The sequence below is a fragment of the Heliangelus exortis genome, chromosome 7 (genome assembly GCF_036169615.1).
Source record: "Heliangelus exortis chromosome 7, bHelExo1.hap1, whole genome shotgun sequence".
Taxonomy (NCBI): Eukaryota; Metazoa; Chordata; class Aves; order Apodiformes; family Trochilidae; genus Heliangelus; species Heliangelus exortis.
In genome coordinates, this window is record NC_092428.1 from 9223131 (window position 1) to 9249707 (window position 26577).

The 26577-nt window shown below is 36.5% G+C and overlaps 1 protein-coding gene across 5 annotated transcripts in view; it reads right to left on the reverse strand.

The window, feature by feature from the left end:
* Positions 1 to 3010: 3010 nt before the first annotated feature.
* MYOF (myoferlin) overlaps positions 3011 to 26577 on the reverse strand; it is a 68377-nt gene continuing 44810 nt past the window's right edge. For 3 of the 5 annotated variants that reach the window (XM_071748683.1, XM_071748681.1, XM_071748684.1), the window contains 26 exons: positions 25651 to 25793; positions 25237 to 25410; positions 24681 to 24792; positions 23168 to 23245; positions 21647 to 21828; positions 21396 to 21554; positions 20345 to 20443; positions 19904 to 20065; positions 19221 to 19386; positions 18688 to 18764; positions 14990 to 15001; positions 13722 to 13820; positions 13077 to 13202; positions 12197 to 12352; positions 12020 to 12111; positions 10318 to 10488; positions 9626 to 9774; positions 9265 to 9404; positions 8294 to 8382; positions 8111 to 8206; positions 7786 to 7927; positions 6715 to 6814; positions 5622 to 5815; positions 4627 to 4736; positions 4134 to 4281; positions 3011 to 3677 (listed from right to left, as the gene is read on the reverse strand). In XM_071748683.1, coding sequence (XP_071604784.1) covers positions 3642 to 3677; positions 4134 to 4281; positions 4627 to 4736; positions 5622 to 5815; positions 6715 to 6814; positions 7786 to 7927; positions 8111 to 8206; positions 8294 to 8382; positions 9265 to 9404; positions 9626 to 9774; positions 10318 to 10488; positions 12020 to 12111; positions 12197 to 12352; positions 13077 to 13202; positions 13722 to 13820; positions 14990 to 15001; positions 18688 to 18764; positions 19221 to 19386; positions 19904 to 20065; positions 20345 to 20443; positions 21396 to 21554; positions 21647 to 21828; positions 23168 to 23245; positions 24681 to 24792; positions 25237 to 25410; positions 25651 to 25793 — 3212 coding nt within the window. In that variant the 3' untranslated portion in view covers positions 3011 to 3641. Of the gene's footprint in view, positions 3678 to 4133; positions 4282 to 4626; positions 4737 to 5621; positions 5816 to 6714; positions 6815 to 7785; positions 7928 to 8110; positions 8207 to 8293; positions 8383 to 9264; positions 9405 to 9625; positions 9775 to 10317; positions 10489 to 12019; positions 12112 to 12196; positions 12353 to 13076; positions 13203 to 13721; positions 13821 to 14989; positions 15002 to 18687; positions 18765 to 19220; positions 19387 to 19903; positions 20066 to 20344; positions 20444 to 21395; positions 21555 to 21646; positions 21829 to 23167; positions 23246 to 24680; positions 24793 to 25236; positions 25411 to 25650; positions 25794 to 26577 lie in introns of those variants that run through there. The other 2 variants (XM_071748682.1, XM_071748686.1) reach the window with 2 other exon arrangements.

Consider the following 26577-nt stretch of genomic DNA (forward strand, 5'->3'; position numbering starts at 1 on the left):
TGCTAGTCCTGACGTCTTGGAAGTCTGGAAAAGGATCAGAACTGCCTTGGAGTCTTCTGTAAGCAATTATAATGCATTTGAAGCTTTTTGGTGGCTTCCAGGAAGTATGTTTTTACCTTACTGTGTTCTTTATCTTGCACTTGTCAATGGATTTAATCTCTTAGTTACAGCAAAGGTTACAAAGAAGCCAGACTTCTTTAGAGAGTAGCTTTGTGGTCAGAGTCAACTTACATGTTGTTAATTCCCATTTCTTTTTTACGTATGAAACTTTCAAGTTTTCTTTCTTTAGAGAATTGTCTTTCTAACTCAGGTCCCTGTCCGTATACATGACAAACTCAATTCTGAGCAATGTAAAGAGCTGAGTGCTTTTTAGTAGCTGAGCTAGCACCAACCAAAATTCAGCACTGAATGCTGCCATCTCATTCTCTGGTACTGCTTTCAATTTCCTCAATAGATTCTTAAGCATCTAGTGGCACAGAGGGGACTTACATCCTACTACCACAACAGCATAAAGGCCGGGGGGACCAGATTTACAGTCACTTTTCATTTGTATACAATAACCAGGTTCCAAAGGCTGTGCTTTCCAAATATGCTTAGAAGCAATGGACTTTGATGGAACTGTGTTTTCCCTTAACTACTATATATACATTGTGGTTCATGTCCATATGTGAAATGTATTTAGGAAGGGAATAAATCAAGTACTGGAAGAACTTTGTGAACACATGAGACTTGGGATGTCATCTTGTGGCTGTTCAAAGAAATGCAAGAGCAGCTTGTAGGTTATGAGTTTACTGCCTCTGCATTTTATGCTGAGCTGGTTTAAGTGCAAATTTTTCTTCTTGAGGTATATGATAATTATTTCTTGTACAATCTGACTAATCATAAAGTACACGAAAGTGGCTTTTATCCTCTTAATATCCCATTCCAATAGTCAGGGCTTGGGGTGACTACAACAAGGAACCTGACAAGAAGCCATGTACTCCTTGGATACCCAAGTGTATCAAAGAGTGCAGCTGCTGTTGGTTGAACATGCATTATGTCAGAGGGACTCTGACATACTGCTCCTGAGTTACTAGATAATTGCTGTTACTTAGCCTTTTTTTGTTAAAAGCACTTTGTTTATCTTTAGCCTTTCCCTGGCTGTGACAGCCAGCTGGCATCGCCTGTTTGAATGTCACACAGGTGCAGAGAAGGTAGCCTCATCAAGTATCTTTTCCCAGAACTGAGAAGTCATTTTAGACCCAGATAATCTTCTCTGTGAAGCATGGAGTCTGAGTATTGGGGACTTAGTGACAGGAATGCAGCTGAACTAACCCCATTAGCTCGCAGGCCAAAATACTTGTCAGCTTATCAGTATTAGGCAAAGCAAACTCATAGAAGGAGGAATCCCCAGGGTTAAATAATTTCCTGTTATAAAGAAGAGTTATATCAGGCACATCTACATTCTGCCATTTTTCTGTGGCCTCAAAGGATGTTTGCCTAAGTTGCTGCAACCGTGGTAGTACAGAGTTGTCCTGGCCACAGCAAACATCCCAGTAGTCAAGGCAGAACAAGAACAGCATAAAGCTGTTCCCTACACAGGGCTAAATCTTAGCGAGCAGTTTGAACTAGGCAATAAGCTACTCTATGTTGGAGTCACCCACAGTAGGTACACCAGGGATTGCAAATTTGACTAGCATTGTATGTAAATATTATTGATCACGTTTTCTTTCTTGTGAACAGGTGTTTTCTTTCATTTGTTGCTGAGAGGTAGCATTGCCTAATTGTAGTGAAACTGTCAAGCCTATGCATGCTTGGACACAAAGGAATTTGTGAGCGTGAACTCAACTCAGAAGGGCAGTGTACCTGTGAAGCCACTCTTCAAATGCTAGGGGAGAGGCTTGCTCAGATCTCTGCTCCATTTCATAATTGTTTTCTGGAGAATACTTTTTCAAGTCAATTGCTTTCCAGTTCCAGCCCTTAGTGGCAACACACTTTCTTGTCTTACAATGAAAATAAGGATTATGCGATTTTTACTATCTGTAAGATTTATGGCATTGATTGAGAGAAATGTTAACAGTGGCTGATCAAACATTAGCTCATGCAAATTGCCAATTACTTCTGGAGTGGTCATTACTGAAGGGACAATCCATCTGGATGGTGAGTAGTTCTAGCTCTGAGCTCTCATTCATAGGTCGATCCTTGCGAGTTTCTTTAAAACCCAAAAATAAGGTTGCTGCTATCTCTCTGTAAGGGTGACTTCCACTTGTTCCACTGTAGACACTGGGACTTCATGTTCTGGAAATTTCTTTATGTATTACTTTTATTCTAGCTTTAGTTGAACGAATTAAGTCAGTATTATTTACTTATTTTGCCTGACAAGTGCATACAATGCTAGGAGAAAGCCTTAAGTGTGCCACTAAATGAATTGACAGAGATTTTCCAAGGCTCCGCTTCATCCTTGCAGTTATTTTTGTCATCTTTTTAAAGACAGCTGAAGCCTTTATTCAGTCAAGAGTGTGACAGTCATAAGTTAACGCTGATTTCAGGTTTTGTTGCAGATTTCCTTTGTTTTAAGCATCAGAGAATGTTCAGAATGACACTGCTGCTTTGGCCCTCCATCAAAGTGAGTTAAAGTCACAGGTTATAACCTGACTTTAAGTGCAGATTATTTTTTTCTGTGTCTGACGTGAGGAGACCGAGGCTAAATGAAATACTTCCCATGTGCAGATGAGACTTCAAACAAGAGTTTACTCTAGGTTGTGTATCCTCATGTTTTAATTCAAGATCAGCTCTAAATACAAATAGTATACTGAAATTATTCAACAAATTTTATTAGAGAAAGAAAATTTCTTTTAAGGAAAGAAATTCAGTAGAACTTTGTGCAGAAGTATTTCTATATTCTTCACTGTGAAGATAACAGTAAAATATCTTTTACTCCATATGTGTGGCATTACATTCTCTAATAGACACTATTCAATATGTAATGCATTTTAGTTTTGCCATACTTACAGAAAACTGGAAACTTGCATTTACTTGTGGATAACTTTATTTAAACATTTGTAGATTGTACTGAGTAAGCAGTATACTATTTATTTCTACGCACGTGCAGCTGTTGTCAAGATACAAATCTAGCACTGTCACACCTACAGTGCAGTAAGTAAGAATTTTTAAGCAGCATGATGCTGAAAACTTTTCTAGAAACAATGTCTGACCCTTCTCTTTGATTTCATTATGAGGTTTCTTTGGTATACATAATTTTGAGTGCTTCTTTTTCATTAAGTTAAAATGCAAAGTTTCAAACTATGCCCAGAAGAAAGGAATTCTCAAAGGCAAGTGTCCATTAAAAATAGCAGGCAGTATCCTGAGAGATTTTTATGAAAAATCTAGCTTAAAAGCAATGAAGTCAGAATTTCACAATGTGTAGATACTACTGAAGTAGAAAAAATGTGCATGAAACATGAGGGGGTTTATCCCTTGGTTTTTGAAAACAGCTGTCATGACCCCTTGAACCTTGGCTAACCTTAGTTAAATTCTTACTTATCTATTTTACAGTTCCAAATACTAGGAGATAAAAAGGATGGAGAGCCTTGCTGAATTTGGTTCGCAGCCTGAGGCGAAACCTCATTACTATTTAAAAAGATGAGGTAAAAAACTTTTCTTTAAATTGGTTTCACAATCTTCATTGACAAATAGTTCTGTTGGGGAATGAGGGAATAAACAAGAGTTAGATAGATGTACACAAAATATTTCAGTGTAGCTTTGTAAAAGACATTTAAGTTATCAAAATGGATTGGAATGTATTCAGGGTAATTTCAGATAAAATACTCTAAGAATGAGTACGATACTTCAGAATAACACCAACTGAAATTCAGACTAAACCATCTATTAGCATCTATTAGGATATAATTAATCTATAACTATTTATGTTACCAACACTTCTAAAGAACTATTTCACTCCATCTTTAGTTAATAGGTTAGTTTTAACATAATTTTACATTGTTTCTCAATAAAAATCAGTTGAAACTTTTGACAGGTATAATCCCTATCTCCCTGCTTAAAATGAATAGACAGAATCTCTCCTTTGGGTTCATGACTCATACACAAGGTAGCTTCATACCACAGCTGAGAACAGTAACATTTAGAAAACTCACCGGCAATGAGTAGAGGAGTACTGCTACAAACAGGAGTAAGATCAGCAAGATGATAAGGCCTATAAAGAGACATTTATACCTTCGCCACACAATAAATTTCATGGTCTTGCAGGGATTTGTAAACCAAAGGAAGGAAGTATCTGGTCGGCTGCATTTTAACAGAAACAAGTATTATTCATACGATAAGACCAGGGAATATTTAAAATTGAGAGCATAGTAGGTTAAAACATTCTGTTTTGAAGGTTTAAGAAAATACAGATAGTTTTGTACTGCGGAATAGTAGTTTCAATAACTGTGTGCCATTAATCCTGAAACCACCTTGCATTTTATCCTAATGCTTGCAGAAGGAAACAAGGCTGGCTTTTACAAATGAAGTTTTACCAAAGGAGAACTGATGTCTAATAGACCCTTTACTGCATACAGATTTTGTCAAGGACATCATAATAGGTAGATATTATATATTTCTCAAGCTAGTGAGAGAAAAATATCTTACTTTGGTAGATCTAGTTTGGGGTTCATGTTGGGTTCATCCCTTCCTTTACCAGCTGGCCTTTCTTCAGCTTCTTTTTCATTGACAACTTCCAATGTCATTTCAACTTTACCCTTCAGAAAACATGTGGCATAAGGTAAGCATCTTATTGAAACACCACTAACAGCAGTTGAGCAGGACTAAATACAGCAGAATTTGGCATCAGCTCACTGTCTGCATATGTGTGTTTTCCATTTCGTTCTCAAAATATACTTATTTCTTCACAATGACAGTGTCAAAACACAGTAACGGAGAAGCACAAATAGAAAAAAACCCAGCATTCTGGGTTCTGCTAATTAATTTGTTGTTCTGTTTTAAGCTAAACATTGTTTTGTGCTTTTTTTTCCCAATGTAGTAAAAAAACCCCAGTTGTCTTCTTTCAAGAGGAAAACAAAGCCAATTCTCTTCTTTCAAGAACACATCAAAGACTGCATCTTTTCCAAAAGACTAAGCATCTCATTTTTTATAATGCTGTGGCTGAGGGATGTTTCTCAGTCTTTTTCTCAGTATATTAATTGTATTTTGTGGATCTGTATACACATTATATTTGCTGTGTTCAAAAATGCTTTGGATTTAATTTTTTTCTTTAGTCTTTAATCCATTTAGGATGTCTAATGTTTCTTCTAAGCAATAACTTGATAAATTCATTCACACAAAAACTCTATTGGCAAACAACTGCTCTAGCAAAGGTAACATGACTCAGCCTGGCATCAGAGTCCTTCAAGTTAAACAGATTTCAAAACAAAAGTAACAAATCTAAGTATTAAACTCATATTTTAAAACAAAAAATAATCGAGAAAGAAAAATTCCTGAACTTGAGCAGGGAATGTTCTATTTACTCTTCCTCTGTCCACTGAAAGCTAACAGCAAAGCAGGAGACTCTATAAAAGTCTTTCTTTATAATTTGAAAAGCAAGGTGAGCACATTTTAAGGACTTTTGAAAGAAGTAATCACCATACCGCTAAAATACGGGAGCCATCCTTTTCAACATAACACGGCCACCATCCTTTCATGGACTTTTGTTCAAAGAGAGAGGTGGTTCTGGGAGCCTTTTGAGAACTGTCTGCCTTGTATTCCGGAATCATGTCTATATTGCACTTCTCTGGAACTTTTGCTGGAATAATTGTTTTATGTAAATCAAGTTCCACAAAGCCTAGGAGATGGATAAAATAAATAAGCACTGTATAATGAAGCCAACTATACAGCATAGTGGTTCAACAACAATCTTTTCTATCTCTGAACTTGTTATACAGGAAAAATGATCAACTGACACATTACATTGTTCAGCTGAGGATGTTGTGAGGCAGGGAAATGGGACACATCAGGCTGTGTTTAAGCCCATCTTGCTGGTGTTGAAAGCATTTGTGTTGATAAATCTGACTTAGAAAGCTCCCATCCCCTTCCTTTAATGCAAGATCAGTTGATTTTTTAATTGAAGTTTTTTCTCTCCACACCCCTAAACAGAAGATAACCTAATACAGCAATGTAGGATGAGCATAGTTTCGGATAATTAAATGCATGATGTAACCAACTTAAAGGATGGTTATAAATCAATTATTAGTTCTCAGATTTTGAGGCCTATATGGTTTACATGTGAGCTGAAGACTTTGGAGGTATCTCAGCATAGGGCAGAGAATTTTCTGCAGACTAGTACCTCTACAAAAAATAGGGATTAATATGGAGGGAAGTAGAATTAATAATGGTGTGAAGTAGACTGCTCAATCTAAATTACATCCTTATATCAGTACTGACAACTGAAGTAAATTGATTTAAAGAAGGAAGCAAATTAAATTTTGTGTGCATTATCATCTGTGTGATAAGGCTTACCTGAATTAAAAGTATCTTCATTTACCTTTCAGTAGGCCATTACTGAGTGAATATTCACTCATTCACTCGTGAGCACAGGTAACCCTGTACTGTGTACTAAAACAGAAGCGTATTTGCATGCTAAATGGCTCACTTTGTATACATAATCCTCATGCATTAATGTAAAATTGTTTGGTTTTATCCCTCATTTTGAGATAACAATAATTCTTTCCTTAGAAATCTTACCCAGATAGTCATCCAAGGAGAACTTGTCATTATCCCATATTTGAATGAGCAGTTTGGGTGGGATTCTGAATTCTGTCTTGTCAAGACTCCAGAAATGTTCCTAAAATTAAAAAAAAAAACAAACCATCAAATTACCTTAAAAAAATTAAGATACGGTCTCAATTTAAAAATCAAACTGTGATCTGTTAGTACTTATGAATTCTGGGGTTGGTACAATTATTAAGGATCCCAGAATCATAGAATGATTTGGGTTGGAAGGGACCTTAAGCGTGATTTAGTGCCAGAACTACTGCCCATGAGCATGGACATCTTCCAGTACATCATGTTGCTGAAAGCTCTATCCAAACTGGTCTTGAATACTTTCACAGAGGGGGCATCTACAGCTTCCCTGGGCAACCTGTTCCAGTGTCCCACCACCTTCACAAGACAGAATTTCTTCCTAATTTCTAATATAAATCTACCCCTGCTTAGTTTGGAACTGTTCCCACCCTGTCCTATTGCTACAGACCCTTGTAAAAAGTCTCTCTACAGCTTTCCCTGAGGTCTGACAGGTGCTCTAAGGTCTCCCTGGGGTCTTCTCTTCTCTAGGCTTAACAACCTCATTTCTCTCAGGCTGTCTTTGTAGGAGAGGTGCTCCAGCCCTCTCATCATCTTCGTGACCCTCCTCTGGACTTGCATAGCTCCATGATACTGACACAAGAGAGCATTGCTGAACCAAGGTCTAAGATTTCTGTGGATCTGCATATCTTGATCTCAGATCAAGAAATATTGATGTGCATACATAAAAACATCCTGTTAGAGATGAGATGAGATGAGACTGAAATGAAGTTTTGGTTGTAGTAAGCTAAAAATATTGAGGAGCTGGGAATCTTTGCTCTTGCTAACAGGGGACTGCAGCTGTGGCCAGTTTGTTGTTCCTGGCTCAAAGGCAAAATTCAATCTGTTCACAATAGCAGTTTGAGAAAAGCATGGAGAACTGAGCCAAACTATTTCTTTCAGTATATAGGGACAAAAATTATCAGACTATTTACAATCTATTTTCTAAGTATTGAAACCTTTAGAAATATTTACCTTTTTGGAAACTACGCAGAGTTGCTCTGCTGGGAGATAGTCAAAAGGAAAAACAAATCTCCAGTTAAAGTTCCCTTCACCATCCAGTGATCGGTAGTGAACATCAGTTTTCTGCTTGTTTTCTTCATTACCAGGCATCCATCTAAAAAATGCAAAGAGATGTGTCTGGTGTTTGCGGTGGGACTATACTGGTGCTTTTTTTTCATGTACTGTAACTATGTTATTAAGTGGTTGCAAAAAAGCCAAATAATTTTTGGAACCTGTGGTCTAAACATTCCCAGGACACACAGAATATAATTTGTGTTACATGACAGGATGCTCCTACCCCTTCACGTAAATGTCACTCATTTCTTCTCCTGTGATGCTTTTTTCATCCAGAAGGACATCTTTGGTGTTCCAGACAATCACCCGCAAGACGTACCTAAGAGAGAAGATGTTTGGGGAAAAGAAGAATTTAATTGCCTTTGTCAGGGCTGCCAGATGGTGCCTCATATATACAAATACTCACTTCTTGGCTTTTCGGGGAGTGATGTTGAAGGGAGGCCCTGGAGGTCCTAAGCTTTTGGGGAAAACATCAACCCACATCTGGAGTTTTCCCTGTACAAGTGGAGAAGATAGATGAGGGATTGTTTCTTGCAAACAGGTTTGTCATCATAACTCCTCAAAGCTGCTTATCGACGTGTGTAGTACCAAAGGAATAGTGCCAAGAATTCAGAATATGTTGGGGACATTAATTCTGAGTTAATTCAGTGCAAGTTAGGTGCCTAAATACCTTTCATGTAAGTCCAAGTTCCTGTTCCCTGAGAGGCAGTGTTAAGTAACAGTGTTACACATGTGGCTGACAGTTCCCAGCTGGTGGCCTACCCGGTGTAGGTGATTGCTCCCCTTAACCTTAACCTTAACCTTAACCTTAACTTGCTGAAGTAAAGCAACCTCTGCAGATTTTACATTCTGTTTCAAATGCAAGCCCCTTTATTTTTGCAGATAAGTCTTATGGTTGCTGCAGAAACTCTCTCAAAATAACAACCACTGGTGAGTTAGTAATTGCTAGAAAGCAAATGTTAGACTTTTGTCCTCTCTAACAGAGAGCACGATTGGACCCTGCAGAGAAATGGCAAGTTTGGTCTCATTTGCTGACTGTAGCTAGGAAGCTCTTAGCCAGGTTGTCTCCTTTATTGTTGGTGAGGAATAAAGCACATATTCCAGTTAATTTCAGTAATTCATAAGTATATCTATTCCCAATTTCTACTCTGTCAGTATTTAAAGTGGCATTTGATGCCACCAATGGCCACTAACCCTAATGGCAAAACATAACTGCATTTTGTTATTTTTCTAGACTAATCTGCTTTAGTTTCTTGGCCAAAGAATATTAATTTGTAGCCCCCTTTATCCTGAGCGATGCCACTCTATTAACAGCATTGTATAAGTGCAGGAATACTCAACTTCTGTATTCAAAAATCTGTAAATAAATTTTGGTACCTGGGAGATGTTGGGCTGAAAGGTGCTATATAAGGTCCTTGTCTCCACATGTTCAGGTACCAAACCCTGGGTTCTGAGGATATGAAGGGCTAATCGCTCTTCACCTGGACCAAGATGTTGATGCAATACTTTGTTAGCTTCTGAAATGAAATAAATGGAAAAAGAACAAGGGGTCATGGACCAGAATTTGCATTTGAACTTTAAAAAAGTTTTCAAACCAAATATTTAAAATTAAGCAGAAAACTGCTCAACATTAAAAAAAATTCAAAGATTTTTTCCTAATTTTCCATTAATAACAGAAAATTTTATATTTGAATCAATATGAATTTAAGACAAATATAAAGTAAGTGAACAAGCTCACCAGCTTCATCTAAAGTATAGTCTCGTCCTCCGTAGTTGATCTTCCTACCATTCTCAGAGAAGACAGGAGGAGAATAGCCTTTAAACCTGGCCACATTTTTCAATAACTGGGTTGGTTTTAGTTGATCACGCCAGGTATTCACACCTGAACTTTTAAGAAAGCAACAGTAACACATCCTAAAATTACTCAACATCCAGGACATTTTCACGTCATCTAAGATGCATTTATTAAACTAATTCATAAAGGTCAGGACTGTAACTGCATACCTATATTAAGGCCACTTGAGTCTGACACAGTGATTCAGTTTTGTATACTAGCTCAATCACCTCCCAAGACAGGGTTTTTTTTTTTCTTTAAGTAGCACAATAATTTATGCTAACTGATGTATTTATACTAACTTCTATGAGTTGGTCAGAAAATTCTGTTAAGTGTGTGTTCTCTGGACAGAAGAACAGCTACAACATAAAAAGACTATTAAAATGTTTGATGTGGTTTTCAGTAAAGGCTTTCCTGGAGACTTTGTAGCTTAACTTGGAAATCAGATGATAGAGTGAGCACAACAAAAATCCAGCGGAAGCCATAGCATTGCTTTTTAAGCAAATAATTAAGATGAAGGAAACACAGAGATTTTTTAGAGAAACTGGGAGCTAGATCTTACAGATAAAGATTTTTCAATAGACAAAATTACTTACACACAATACTGCTGTGGGATGCCACAGTGAGCTCCATAACGAGAAAGGAATCTGTTCTCAAGATCAATTATGGTTTCACCCACTTTTTCATCACGAGTCAATGTGTCATAGTCATAGACTGAAATTTTCAGATCCTTTTCTTGAGGTAAGAAGCAGCTGAGTTCATACATTCTAAGCATAAAAATGTCCAGTTAACACTATTGTTCTTTTGAGCAATCCTTTGTATTTTCAAACTTAAAAACCCCATAAAAAGCCTAAAAGTCCTCTACTTTTCAGTTTATTTTTGAGCAATAGCTTTTGCAAGACATTAAAGGCATGCTTCCAATGCTGATAAATCTAGCATTAGTTGCCACTAATGCACCAGTTTGTTTGCTTGTCTTCCTACAGTTACTACATCCTTCCTTAATGCACAATGTATTCCTCAGATGTTTTCTGTGCAGTGGATTGAATTGGGACTGAGAAAGAAACTTGTGTGGCTCTGCCAGCCACTCTGTTAAAAATATGGCTGTTAAATACATAGTTTCTGTTTGATTAGAAATTTTTATTTTTGTTATCTACAATACAAACACAGTCTTAAAAAACGGGGTCCAAAAGTTTAGCTTCTAGGAATAGAAGTGACTATGCTGACACCTAGCTGTTCTACACAGAACAGGCTGTAGGTTCTTCTCAGATTAATTATCTGAATTTACTTCCCATACATGCATCCCCATGGTTTCTACTGCTGTTCAGTATGTTACCTGTGAGGTAAAATAGACCATGGTTAATTATTTCCTGCATCGTGTTTGTTTTATTTCTAGCCTAGCTTTTAAATTTAGATTTTCAGAGTCATTCTGGAAAAACCTGGAATTTTGAAGGTACTTTGTACCTGTAATAATGTCTCTTCACTGTCTATTTCTTTGCATATCTGAAAAATTGAAATGCTGTAGCACACCATGGTAAAGTATGCTTTCCAAACTGTTTCTAATCCTTCCAGTACTCCTCTCTCTACCAAACCAAAATCCTCCTCTTGCTCTGGACACCAAAATAGACTCAGAATTTCATTAGTAATTTTAAACATGATGTAGCCTCTCCATTCCTAGTTCGTATTTTCATATATTTCAAAGCTAGCATTAGCCTTTGAAGGAAAGACCAATGTACTGGGAATACATTAAGCCAGTCACTCATCATGACATCCACAGAGCTTTCAGACTTAAAATGTCTTCCATATTCTGTAAGCATGTTTGGCCATTCTTCTGTGAACAACACAGGGCATATTTAAGGTATAGACATTGCTTGACTTTGTGCAATTTACCCATGTGATATAGAAAAATCTAGAATAGCCAATCACTTGTGTTGTCCAGTGATTTAAATGGGAAATCACAGAATCACAGAATTATTGGGGCTGGAAAAGACCTCTGAGATCATCAAGTCCTGCCTGTGACCTAACACTACCACATCACCTAGATCATGGCCACAAAATGGTGCCACATCCAGCCTTTCCTTAAACACCTCCAGGGACAGTGACTCCACCAGTTCCCTGGGCAGTCCATTCCAATGGACTTATTTCAAATGCCTTATTCAAGTTTATTCACAATTAACTGTCAGTATATAACTATTATTAAAGCATTGGATATTTCAAAGAATGGTTTATCTTAAAAATTAGGAAAGCAGCCCAAAGAGTAAGTTGAAAGATTCAAGTTGAAAATACAAAAAAGTTTGTTACCTGCCAAAAATTGGGTTGAGAGTATTAGGCACGTAACTATCTCTGTCTTCAATTACTTTTTTACTTAGAGATATTTTTATATAAGGATCACACTATTTAAAACATAAAAAAAATATTGTTAAGCAACAGTTGACAAGACAGTGAGCTTACAGACATTCCAGAAGCAAAAAGTCTCACCAGCCCATTATTATCCTGGGGTTGAAGGTGCAGACCTCGAACAATATAAATCCGCACAATGCACTCCTGGGGCCCGCTGTCTGGCAGCTCACGGAACTGGCGAGGAGGAGCTGGAACAGTGGGATCATCAGGTAATGCATAGATTTTAAAGGATCCCTAAAAAATAATACAAAGATACAATCAAAATAAATGTAGATAAGTCATTCTGCTAAGTTTGTTTTTTCTCTTATTTATCCTGTACACACTGCATGGCATATAGGAATAGCAAAATTATAGCCTGATCCACAGTCACTTAGAAGTCTTCTGTTTGACTTACTCCAAATGCAAGGTTATACCCTTACCAGATTTAATACAGCTCTTTTAATTTCAACACAATTACTCAGTCTGCTCCAGTTGAGAATACTTAACATTTCATAGTTGTTTCTCTATACAAAAGCATCATTTAATGTTTGGGAGTTTTGGGGTTTTTTTGGTGGGTTGGTTGCTTTTTTACATAAAATGTTAACATTTTCTTACTCTTTAAAAGTCATAGAGAGTCACAGAAGTAGTACAAAATACCTTTGGCAAATTAATTCTAAAAATGTACTTTGCTCATAACATCTGCTGGTCAATCTTTAGCCTTGTTCAAGTGGTTATCCAAAAGGTTCTCTTCCACAGTAATATTTCTTTTAAATGAGCATTTAGTGTGAGAAATGTATAGCTGTAACTTCCTTGAAAAAGAAGGGCCTATACCTAAGTAGTTACAGGCATGTGTTGCCCCCCCCTTAACACATGCATCACTATTGGAGCTGAAATACTTGCATGTAGACTTAAATAATAATCACTTACATACAAAAGACTTCATCTAGCAATTTGTTCTTGTGCATTATTTGAAAGTTACCTTGAATTCCCCAACCACTGGTGGATCATCACTATCCTCAGATTTGCCTCTGTGTAGTTTAAATGTATCACAGAAGTCTGTTAAGCTATTAAATTCGGGTACTTTTTCCAATTCACAGTCATATACCTAAAAAAAAAAATAATAAAAAAAGAAGTATAAAAATCTGAAAAGTGCAGTTTAGAAATTGTATGGAAAGTAGAAACAAAGGCGATGTGGAGAACACGCTGTGAAGCTTCTATTAGGGGCCTTGTTAAAAGCAATAAATAGCATTTCACAAACTTATCTTTGCTTTCTTCATTAAGTGTATTAGATGAGAAATGAAAGTGGTCTGCCATCAGGTCTTAACCAACAGACAGTAAGAGTGCTGATCCTCTGTTTTTCTGGTTTCTCAGTTTATTCAGAATCTGTCTGGCACCAAAAGAAGTCAAAATTCCATTTGACTGAGGGTTACATTAAACTCCGAATACATCTCTTAATAAGAGTAGTTAGAAAAGAACCAAAAATCTTCTTAAAACCTTCATTTCACCACATGAATTAGTAATGGACATTTGCAAGAAATCATGCATAGTTAAAGTTTGAAGGACAGCTCAGACCAGGTTTTGGGCCTAGAAACATCGAGATATATTATTTTCTCCTGAGCACTACCTTTAAAGTGTCATATCCTTTTTGAATATAATGTCCACATTTTTCATGTTCTCCTACTGAAGCATAAAATTTGCTCCACCAATCAACAATTTCTTCCTCCTTGAAGAAAAGCAAATAGAATGTCTTACTGGGAGATAAAGTTTCTGTTATATCAAAGTCTCTGTTATATCATTCAGTACAGGAGAAATAATGAAAAATTAAGTGTACTCTAAAACTTACCATCAGTTAAGTAATATTTAAGTTAATCATAAAAGAATTATAACAAATACTAAGGCTAAAAAGATGGAACTTCTCTTACCCGAGTTTAGGCATCTCAGCTATAATCCAGCTGTGCTGATAGTCAACAGCCAGCCCTTATCAAGCAATTAATTACTGGTATCCAGATACCTATCTCAAAGGACTGATTTCTGGAGGTCTGTGTATTTCCTCCATCTTCCAGCAGTGCCACCTCAGTTCTAGAGTACTTAAGTCAAAGGAAGTGAATGTGCACTTAGCACTGCAGTTGTTTCAGCTGTCAAGGAAAAGCACCTTCATACCTGGTATTTAGGAACTGCATGACTGTAAACAACAATGAACATGTTGAAAACTTTTTCCTGAGTGATAAATGTGAAAATTTGCTTCCAGGATTTGCAATTATTTCAAAACTGTAGCCATATAGTAACACTGGGATAGAACTGTAACTTCTCTAAACGAATTTCATGAAAACCAGTGGAGATTTTATTGTGACAAAGTTTTAGTTGGAGTTCTTCCTTAATGTTTATCAAATGCAGTGGACAAAGAGCAGTGAGCCTTGCCCTCTTAAAAACAGTACCAGGATGAGCCTCACAAAACCCTAGATGCTTGCAATCTGTGCATTCCACTAATTCAGTATTTCTTTGGGATTTTCTATATTTTTATCCACTTAAGTCTGATAAGCACTTTGCTCAACAGAGTGCTATTTTCTGTATTTATCCATAGAGATTGCAGAATATAATTATTTGCCCCTGAAAACATATTTTAGTTGGTCTAAATTTGAGTTTTAAAGTATTTAAGATTGTCAATTGTGAGGTGTTTGGTTTTTTTTTTAATATCTAGGGGTTATTATTTCAGTCTTGCATATTTTCCCTAAATTGGATTTGATTGTAGCTAAACACTTTCAGAGATCACTGTTGTTATCCACACGCTTACAATGCTAACTTCGGAGCCAGTATTAGTGTATTGATTTTTCAGTTGGAGATCTCATTTACAAGAAAACAAGATGTAGATTTTTTTAAAGTAGCATACATTACCTTTTCTGTTAGCTGCTCATGAGGATCAATGCATTAAAAAAGAGCAAAAGAAAAACAATGGTAAGGACAATTTGTAGATTTTTATAGTTAATTAGGCTTTAAAAGTTTAGGGTTTTGTATATGTAGGTATTTAAAGTAAGTTACTAGCAATAATTTATAAAGACTTTTGAAGAATATTCAGACACCATGGGTTTAGGGTTTTTTTGCTGCTGTCACTATGTCCTAGATATTGAACTGGAGTGTATATATAAAAATTGTAAAAAGTAAGTTTTCAAGACTGTATGACATTAGCACCCTGTTTTCTTATTGTATACCTGCAGGTATGTAAGTGTTCCTGCAGTGTTACCCTCTGGATTCTGTTCATCAAGTTGCACAATAGCATCATTTCCTGCATTCATCCATGGTTGCAGAGAACACTGGGCATGATTTATTTCAGATTAAGATCTTACAAAACTGAGTCTATTCCAGAGATTCTTTTCCAAACAAATTTGACATACATAAAACTCAAGTGATATTTTGTCCTTTTTGAGTATTAACTTCTTTGTAAAACAATTTGCTAAAGCTTAACAGCCTTTTCCTTCTACTGTGATTTTTCAATTGGCTCTGGATTTTCAGGAGTCTGATAAAACAGCACGAAGAACTTTGAAGTACACTAACAACAGCACACACGTCTGTACAGTACACTGTACCCATATAAAATAACAACAACCTGCACAACCCAAAATGCTTCACCTGCTCAATCACAGATACCATAATTATGACCCTGGCAGTCCATTAAGAGCAAGCATCATGCAGCCCATTTGGAAGCCAAGATTAAGAAGTGTGATTTGTGCTATTGTTTCAACATCATACCTTATACTTTAATTTAAATGATACTATATTTAAATATAAGCCATAAATTTTTGCACAAAGCAGAAGAAACATGCAAAATATTTTATGAATTCAAGCCAAATGCATAAATAGGTCAGGACATCACTCTGGTATATCATACCATTTATTCCAATTTCTATTCTGTAAGTAATTGTCTTGCTGGGTTGTGTTTTAGTAGCCTGGCTCTACTGCATTTCAGTAGTCTTGTCTAAACAAATCAGAAATACAGCGTAATTTTTTTTCAGATTTGCATGGGACTGACTAATTTTCTAATGGCAATTGGAGTGATTTATTCTGAGAAACCATACCATGAGTGATTTGCAAAACTTACAGGTAGAATTCTTGAGGTAATTTTGAATACTTTGCCATATTAAAATTTGATTATTTAAAAACTGGTTTTAATGTTGATAACATGAAGGGTTGCCTGCATAATTATTCAATAATAATTTAATCTCCCAATTTAAAGCATTTTCACAAAATGCATTGTGTAGAACTCCTTCATCAAAGCATAATACTGGGAGAGTTTAAATTAATTTGTGGGATTTTGGGTTTTGTTTTTCCCTTGATATACCTTCAAATGTCTCTTCAAATAATGCACTTGGGAGCCTTGTGAAGGAAAGGTTAAGAAAAAAAAACCCCAAAACCTTAAGACCATCTTTAAAAACTTCCAAAGCAAATAACGAGTCTTTAATATTTGCATATTGCAAGGAAAGCTGGTTAGCAGGATGTGTTTACAGAATGCCAAAACATAGAATAAAACACTATATGATAAGTTTGAGATTTTGGAGTGACATACTCACACGATATAGACATGTAACAGTCACTGTCCCCTGGACAGTGTACCACATGACTTCACTGCAGCTTGTTATAAAGGAAGTTTTCAGGACACTAACACTGATCTATCTATTAGGTTTTTGAACATCTTGAAATTATGGGACAAAAATTAAGAAACGGTATCCCTAGAAAAGTTAAAGTTATAATTTTATTTACTGCAGATTTATTCTCTAAAAGTAGCCTTTTAAACAAAGTTTAAATATCAGTAGTGTGCTTAAATAATTCCTATTGATTTTGGTGCTTTTAATACCTAGATTCCAAATAAGCAGACACACAGAAGAAGTTTTAATAGCTATTGCATGTTGTACACACAATAGCAGTACTTTCAGAAGCAGGGTATCTTAAACATGTAACTGATCATACGAGGCTTATAAGCATCATCTCCAAAATCTCTCTGTGGAATAATTGACAAGAAAAATGCAGCTTCATGACCACATGACATGAACATTCTTTGCCCACCCAGCGCCGTTATGGTCATCTCCATGCATTGGCTTGGTACATACGTACATGCACTGCTGTCGGAGAAGCCATTTTGCTGAGTGCTGTTGACATACTGCTTAAACACTGAAAATTGGAATGTAATTGATAAACTTTTGGCATTTTGTGTCCTCAGGGTGCTGCCCGCATATCACTTAAATCTTATCAAACTTGTAATCATTTCAATTTGAATGGATTTGAATATACTTTCCTCTCTCCTATGGATGCTATCTGTAACTAATGTTATATTTGGTTTGAGTGATGTTAAACTCTAAAAAACCCTGTTTCTTCTTACGTATCATTTAAACTTTCACTTTTGCAGCTGAGATCACCTACCTAAATTCAATCAATTTTGTCAGTACGATACAAGTGCTAAAATTTTGTTTTTAATATATTTTCTTGCATGTTTTCAAAGGAAAAAATATTCTCAGTATCAGTTCTAAAAGCACTGACATTATAACAGAAGATGTAATCATATAAAAGTTAAAGACTGTTCTAAGTACAACATTAGGTAAATACAAGAACATGGTCTATGAGATACTTAATTGCAGTCTGAATATCATGACATTAAGATACAGAAGAAGAAATGAAGGAAGAATAATGCAATCAATAACAGTCGAATAGCAGTGAGAATTCAAAAGTTTAAATTCAGTATTTACTTTGGGACCTCTATATCAAAAATTTTGCATGTTTGGAAAATCCAAGTTGTGGATTAAGAGTCTGCAAAATTTCTATGTTAACGGGCATAACTTTGGTGCTTTCTTTAAAATAACAGGCCATCAGAAATTTACAAAAACATCTTCTAGGCAGAGGGAACATTTAACAGTCCTAAAATAAATGAAAATTTTTCTTTGAACATGTATTATATAGAATTTGTCTTCGCTCATTTTTCATCTCAGGAGTAAAATTCTGCAAGCTGAATTATTTTTTACCTGGACAGTAAAATTATATTGTGGTGGTCCTGAAAGAATCAGAGCAGTAGAGAGATTCACAAGACACAACAGAAAAGGAAAGAAAAGAAGTGTTAGTGCAGAATAAATGGTTTGAGTGGTATCAGTGTTGGATGACTTCAGGTGTGAGAGGCAAAGCCATGCTTGTGAGAGGTGAATGGGTGAAGGTCTGTGTAACCATGGCTCTGTCACACCAAAGCACACACCAACTTCTAGCTCCTTTATTTAGAACAATTCACTCTGGCAAAATCAGGCTGCTCTACATTACCAGTGGACAACTGGGAAATGCTCTATCATACACTTTCAGTAGCTACTGAACAAGTGAATCTGTTCTAAAACTACAACGTGAACTCTACCATGCGCAAAAAGCTATAGTTTGATGTTTACTACACGAAAGCAGAGGTTAAATTATTAACATATCTTTTTGGCTTTCCTGCCACGAAGTAACTTTGTTACATCTGGTTTTCCAAAAGGCTGTATGTATTTTTGACAATTTTGCTATCTAGATAGTTTCCCAGAAATCATAGATCTGAAAATGAAAGTAAAGCATCAAATTTCTAAGATTACCTGAGCTGCCAGCAGGGGCTGTGTTTCTTCCATTTCAATTACTGTATCCTGGGGAGGTGCAGCAGAGAGTAGACTAACTGTAAGCCAAAGATTTTATTAAGACACTGGTGTACCAAAAATATCTCACTAAACATTTGCATCAGATTTGAATTCCAAATGGTCACAGAAGATGTAAAATAATTAATTTTCTGAGGAAAATGTCAGCATTGTATTCAGAGCATTGTTGCTGGGATACTAGGTCATTACTTTGGTACTTAGTGCAGGAGTGGCCTGCAAATGGTTAAATTCAAGGCTGATATTAAAAAGCAACCTCAGGGAACCAGTACACTTAACTGTTAGAGTTGCATTTTCACATTTTCTTAATATGCTTCATAGAATTTTGCACCAACTACTACTAGAGGTTTTCTTTTTTCCTTCAGATCACATTGTGTCTGAATAAATGCAGAAAACAAGATGACTGCAAAGAAATACTGACGAAAGGTTATTTTAGCATCTCATGAGAAAGTAGAACTTTGCATTTTCCAGCTGTCTACCTTTCATTTGTGGTGCAATGTCTTCTTTAGTAGTGTAGGGGTCACAGCGAAAGCTTTCCAGTAAATCTATAGTACATTGTCCCACGATGGGCTTCCGTCCAAATGGTCTGTGGTCTATCACTTTAATAACAAGAGATGGACTGTACAGCTCCTCTTTTGGCAAAAGCTAAAAATGAAAGGTTAATGTTTGATTATAATGCAAACAGTAGGAAAATTAAGAATAATGATAAAAGCTGTTATCTCATTTATTTAATATTGAACTACTATGTTCTGTGGCTATATGGTGAATGACAATTTCTAACCTTACAATTTAATAAAAGACAGGAATAATTTTAATTGTCTCAGATCTTGAATTTTCTTGACTCTTGCGCAGCTCCCATCCTAGCAGTAGGAAAGTAGCTCCATGTCTAAAGTTAAATGGATCCCTTTTCAAATACATATACATACACACGTACATACTGCACTAGATTGTGGATATAAAATTTTATACTTTATCAATGACTGTACAGACATGCTTATCTGATCTTTTTAGAATTTTCAGGGTCAGTAAATTGCTTATATTAAGGCAAAAGAGGATGTGCAAGTTTTTCTATTCAGTTTTGCTTAACAAATCCTTGACCTCTATAAGCATGGGATAATTACTTTTCCCACAGAGAGATGGTATATAGCTATTTGCAACGTACAACTTTCATGAAGAGAACAGAAGATGGAAAATTTGGTGTCTTTTTGAGGTTTTTGATCACCACAGATTCCACCATTTCACCTCCACATTCCACAATGAGACTCGGAGACATAACAGGTGCCAGCTGGTAGTTTTTCATGTTCCGCAACCCCCAAGCCAGAATCTGTAAAATCAAATCCAGTGTAAGCAAAAGAGGGAGAGAGACCTATATGTTAGATATGATATTCAAAAAGTAGGAAAGAAAAAAAAATGAGGTCTTTTTTGATAATAAATGTTGTTGTTCTAGGAAAGTCAATGGAAAAAATGGAAACTAAAAAAGACTTAAACAGTAATTATTTCTCTCACTATTAAATACTTTTTTTCTTGAAGCAAATACACAAACTTACTATCTAGAGGGTGAGATGACTATGCTTGTGTTCACTTACTTTAAAAATAAACGTACCTCAATAGCAGTGAGCTGAACTACTGGTCTGATACCCTGAGGTACCATGAACAGCTGTGGTGCTCTTTGTGACGGAAGAATTGGAAGACTGGCACCACCCTATAAAGATACAAACATGAGTATTACTGTCTCTCATTTTCCTTAAATGAAATACCTTGGAAGTATTACACTTTATGAAACACTTGAAAGTGCATGAAATTCAACAAAGCTGAGTGCAAAGCTCTGCACCTGGGTTGAGGCAATACCATGCATGAATGGAGGAGAAAGGATCGAGGGCAGCCCTGAGGAGAAGGACTTGGGGTGATGGAGGACCAGAAGCTGAACATGAGCCAACAATGTGCACTTGCAGCCCAGAAAGCCAACCAGGTCCTGGGCTGCATCAAAAGCAGCACAGACAGATGGGGGAGGGAGGTGATTCTCCCCCTCTGCTCTGCTCTTGTGAGACCCCACCTGGAGTATTGTGTCCAGTTCTGGAGTCCCCAGCATAAGGACACAGAGCTCCTGGAATGTGTCCAGAGGAGAGCCACAAAAATGATCAGAGGGCTGAAGAACCTTCCTTAAGAAAACAGGCTGAGAAAGTTGAAGCCTCGAGAAGGGGAGACTCTAAGGTGACCTTATAGCAACCTTCCAATATCTGAAGGGGCCTACAAGAAAGCTGGGGCTTTTTACATGGGTGTGCAGTGAGAGGACAAGGGGAAATGGCTTCAGACTTGAAGAGGGGAGATTTAGATCAGACGTGAGAAAGAAATTTTTTAATTTGAGCGTGGTGAGACACTGGAACAGGTTGCCCAAGGAAGTTGTGGCTGCCCCATCCCTAGAAGTGTTCAAGGCCAGGTTGGATGGAATCTTGAAAAACTGGGTCTAGTGGAAGGTGTCCCTGCCCATGCAGGGGTGTTGGAACTAGGTGATCTTTAAGGTCCCTTCAAACCCAAACCATTCTGTGATTCTATGAAGACAATTCTTCACATCATGACTCACTGTGAAAGGACCTATGGTATTACATTTACACACAATATATATACATATCTATATATATAAAAGAAATTTATACCTTGTCCTTCAAAATAAGCTCTGCAGCAAAAAGAATGTCTCCACTAGCTTTGCCATTATTTGTTACAGGATACCAGAGCAGTTTTGGTGTGATATCCTCTTCTGGTATTAACTTGACCATGGGGGAGCAAATACTTCTTCCAAGGAATTCATCTTTACCCTGCAACCAAAATAGCAATCCTACACATTAATGTTATTCTCAATTAATATAAATAAATAAAACAACAATCAGGGTAAAAATCATTCACCTACCACTTGGTCACTGTCAAAAATTTCAATGACAACATTAGGTGGATTTTGGGCTACTGTCTGTGGGTCCCCATAGATCTCAATTTCATTAAATATAAGAGTTTGGTCCCATGTAGGATTTAGAGTTGAATGAATTATCTCAGTTGTTTTGCTTTGATGGAGGAAACACACATGGGCATATGGATCTGAAATATACAAAGATTACAGATGCAAAGTTACAGACAAACAAAATCCCATTAAGTCATTCTGGCACACAACCACAATTTATATCAAGTACTCTGGTATTTTTCTTCTGTCACTATCTGTATGCTGTTCTGTAAAAAACAAAAGCCCACACATATACATTTAAAAGATCAAATTTCATTTGTATAAAGAAAGCTATTTTAGAACTCAATGGCTTGATTAACAGAGTAATAAATGAAAAATACAAAAACCTCTTGCAAGTCAGAAACAGAACCTGAAAACTAAAATGAAACACTGCCTATGCTAAACTCCTCTCCTCTGTACAAGCTTTTTCTTTCTGTTGTCTCCAGTGATAAACTCATAAATAATAAAAATAAATAATTCTAATTCTGACTAGCTGCCACACAACAAATCCTCCTGGTGTATCCTGCTCACAAACATGTTTGTTTATAAGAACCTCATCTTGTGAAACAGCTGTATGATTAAATGATGTAGGTCCAGTTTTTGGCAGGTCTTTAAATCATCAGGAGCTCTGTAGAAAGTATCTGATGATGGTAATTAACATTTCCTCTAGAAATTCCAATTACTAAGGACCAGAGGCTATTTTAAAGGTTATCTTTAGGTCAGTTTGAACAGCTTCTGGCTAAGTACCTGATCAGAATTTGGCTAAGTCGTCAAACTGATTTTGAAATGAAATAAAATGTAGATATATTGGCTTCTGTGCAACTACATCAGAGGTACTTCTCTTGAATTCTACATGTACAAGTTAGAGGCATTTGCTATTGTGTCTTTGTATGGCTTTTAAGTGCTGTACATCGAAGTAAAACCGAATATACACAGCTGTAGTAAAAGCCCCTCATTTCAGAAAACAGCATTAGAATATCTATAGCTCTCTATTCATATCTCAGCAATGGATTAATATAAAATACTGAACCCTGGAAGTTAGCGACATAGTAACCATTGAGCTTTCTTCATCCTTGCTTCTGCAATTTTTCTACAGGAATGTTTAGAAACTGTGTAGGCTTTGGTTAGAAAGGAAAGCTAAGGCATGGGGAAGGGATTGGTCATGAGAAATTCAGACTTTGGTTAATTCCCATTCCCTAACTAGAGAATTTATCAGTGCTGCACAACCAGAGCACTGCTTTTTTTTTTGCAGTTTCTGGGGCAATACTAACCAAATCTGGTTCATACAGAATGAAGCTTAGACTTCCCTTAGGCAGAGTTTCAGTACCTGTGACCTATGCACACAAATTGATGATTTAAGATATTCTACAGCTAAATCAAGTTACTATTTTATGGCAGAAGTGTGTTTTCTGCACCATTAGCAGCATTTTTCCATACCTGAAAAACTGTCTTTGTCTGAAGCCATCAGATTTCGTGCCTGGTAGACGTAACAGCGAAGATGGTAAGTATACACTCCTGTATCAAAGAAATAAAAAACATTCAACTGCATTTTACAGGCTTCTTTTCTGTAATGAAGACATTTTGAGTTTATAAAATTGCCTTACACATTTTAAGTCAAGCACAGGGATTGTAGTAACATTTCTGCTTTGCTTATCGAGTGACAAGTATACTCATACCAATGAGCTATCACCTGAGAACATTTGCTCCAACATAGAATCACAGAATTTTGGAAGGGACCCCAAAAGATCATTGAGTCCAGCCCTAACACAACTTAAAAGCAGAAATTAAAAAACTCACTAACACTATTTGGGCTTTTTTCACCACATGATCGTTTAAAAATCCTTCTCAAAAATTCTTGTTTGAAACTGTGCTAGCTCCTCTGAAGAGAATCAGGAACTGGGCATTGCTGTGCTTCATTAAGTATGCACTACAGTACTTGCAGGAACCTGGGAATTTCACATTTTTAACTATTATTGTTAGAAGATTATTCCAATTGCAACTCTGTCTCTTTGGCTAAAAGATGGAAAAAAAAAATCACTGCAGGCAAGGTCAAATAGAATGAAAGGAAGATGTGAGAATGGCCCAAGCCCAGGACAACATCTTACTACTGCTTTTCTTTAGAAGATAACAGCTATAACCCTTTCAGCCCTTGGCAAAACTTGAGCCACTCACTTTAGTGATCTGAAAGCTGGCAGGAAAAGGTGGCATTTTTCTCCTATTATGGCCATTATTTAAAAGAAACTACAATCATCTTCCTCAACTTCTGAAAGACAAGATTTAAGATTTAGGCACCCACTCCCAGGAGGAAGATCCAGTTCTGTGAAGTCCAATTAAAGACAAGTGTATTAGTCAGAAATCCTCAGAAAGGATTTTGAGTCTTAGGAGTGGATAGGATTGCCCTCTATTCCCATAAACTAACACTGGTAGCTCTCACGTCAGTGTCCCTACTTTTGTGACTCCTATTACAGTAATTCCATGGCATTTAGAGCCAATACACATTGGCAAAGTTAGAGGGTTTTTTGCTTAGCCAATGCAATTACATGGTCTTACTGCTTCCTCTGGGTCAGGCATTTGCCTGCCCCTATAGTGAGCTAAAGCAGCAAAAAATTAACTGTACATACATTGTCTATGCTGGCTTAGCTCCCTGCATTGTTATAGAAGGACTCAAATACTGAAAATGCATTTAAGACAGCCTAAAATTGAGGTTTTGCAACAGTTAGCTTTAGATTCCCTGTCCCATACAGGTTTTTTAAATGTCTGTGTAACAGTAGACTGAAGTATCAAAATGACTAATTGTAATTTTAGTAGCCTAAATAGGGCCTAATCAAAGATAAGATAATAATTATAACAGAAGGTACATAAACCAAGATGTAAAACACAATTACAGTTCTGTTTGAGACCAGGGAGAAACAGACAGGATTTCTAAGAAAGGAATTCTTAAAGAACCTACTGTCAAAGTAGCAGGAAACAAGTGGTGTATTGGCACCAAACACCTTTGTAGCTGATTCCTTGGTTTTGTCTGAACTCTTCCCTTCCGTATCATCAACACTGGTGTCTGCTCCCTGAAGTTACAAAGAGAAAAAAAGTTAAAGCAGATTGACAAGCATGGAAGAAATCTGATAAAAGTAGATTGTGTATGTGAATATAAGCATTTCAGTCTCTCCTCCAGGACAAGAAAGAACCTATTTTCCTGAGTAAATGTAAAAAAAATACAAAGATGTTCACTCATGTCTGAAAGTGATTTCTTGTTGCCAAATATCACATACTGTAAGAATAAAATTAATATGAAAAACAAAGCAGTAAGCATGTTATGCAAGAGTCTCTAGTCTGACTTTAACAGTCTCTTTCAGACTTTAAACAATTTAAAAAATATTAACTGTATTAGTTACTCAGAAATACATAAAACTAACAATTCAGAGCCAAAAATAGTGCATATGCTTAATGGTGTATTTATTGTAAATTAACAAATTGAACTTTTAAAGACTTTTTTACACTCTGTCCCTTACCAAAGCACCTTCAAGTTTAAAGATAGCTGCTGCACCATGTGTCTCTGAGGGAGCCATTTTTCGTCTCCATCGTCTTCGACGGAAAGTATCAGAACTGCGTTGTTTCCAGTGAAATTTCCATCCAATCAGGGAAGAGTATTCCCATCCTTCTTCATCTTCATATGATAATGCTCCCTGGAAGATGTAAATCCTTTTTATCTACAGTGTTATTTAAATGTAGTGGAAAAAAAAAAATCAGTACTTGTTCTGGCAGGTTCAATAATCCCTTCACATACCAGAGTGGGAAACATGAACTAACAAAAAGACAAAAAATACAATGAAAATATACCAGTTGTTCTAGATTGTTTTGTTCAGTATTAAATTTTTTTCTTTATTCATTATGCAAATCTCTGACTGCATCTTTCCTCTACTTACCCTTCCTGCTGTTACTGCTTGAGCTGGATCTCTCTTCCTTTTCCGCACCAGTCTTCGGCGGCGGTGTGTATGGTACATCTTCTCTGCAGCAACCCACGACTTTGGTTTAGTGTCTGGAGGAATAGTAATTCCATATTCCCATCCTAAACCAGAATTGATTAGTTAGTATATTTCCAGAAACACAAGCAAGGTACAAAAAGTATGGGAAATACAGTTATTGCACCTACAGAGGAGGAAGATTTAGCCAAATGACTATTTGATACTGCAAACCCTAAATGCCCAACAGTTAGGGGGCAACTGATGACATTTTATGATGATGCTATGTGATATATATGACAATACAAAACTCAACATGAAACCATATACAATACATTTGAAGTTCTTTGCATTCTTGTTTTTTCAAATGTTAGGTGTATTGGTATCCCATTTTCACACTTCCCTACGGAGAAAACTCATCCTTAATCTTAAGAGTGGAATATCCTACGTACTCTTGCAACTCCAGCAGCTTGGCGTTTAAAGGGACACTAACTCTTTGAACTCTGATCATGAAACTTTTCTTAAAGTACATCTGTTGGTAAATCTGTTGCTGCATTTTGTCTCAACATATGATAATCCAGCTCCCAGGTGTCTAGGACTCACACTTCTATTTAGACTGATGCCTTATTAAAAAGTTACTCCAGACTCCTACCAGAGGTTTCAGGCAGGACAGATCAGTATTCTTTAGGGTAAATATTTTTTTTTCTGCTGAAATAGCTATTTATTTCACTTATACTTAAAAACGAATAACTGTTTGAGTTTTCAGCAGTCCTAGAACAAATCAGAATTCATTCTGGTTTTGCAAAAATCCAGGCTTTCCAGGATCTTCTATGACCTGCCTTTTTGCTTTTATTATTAATTTTTGTTTTGAACCATCAAATGATTGTCATG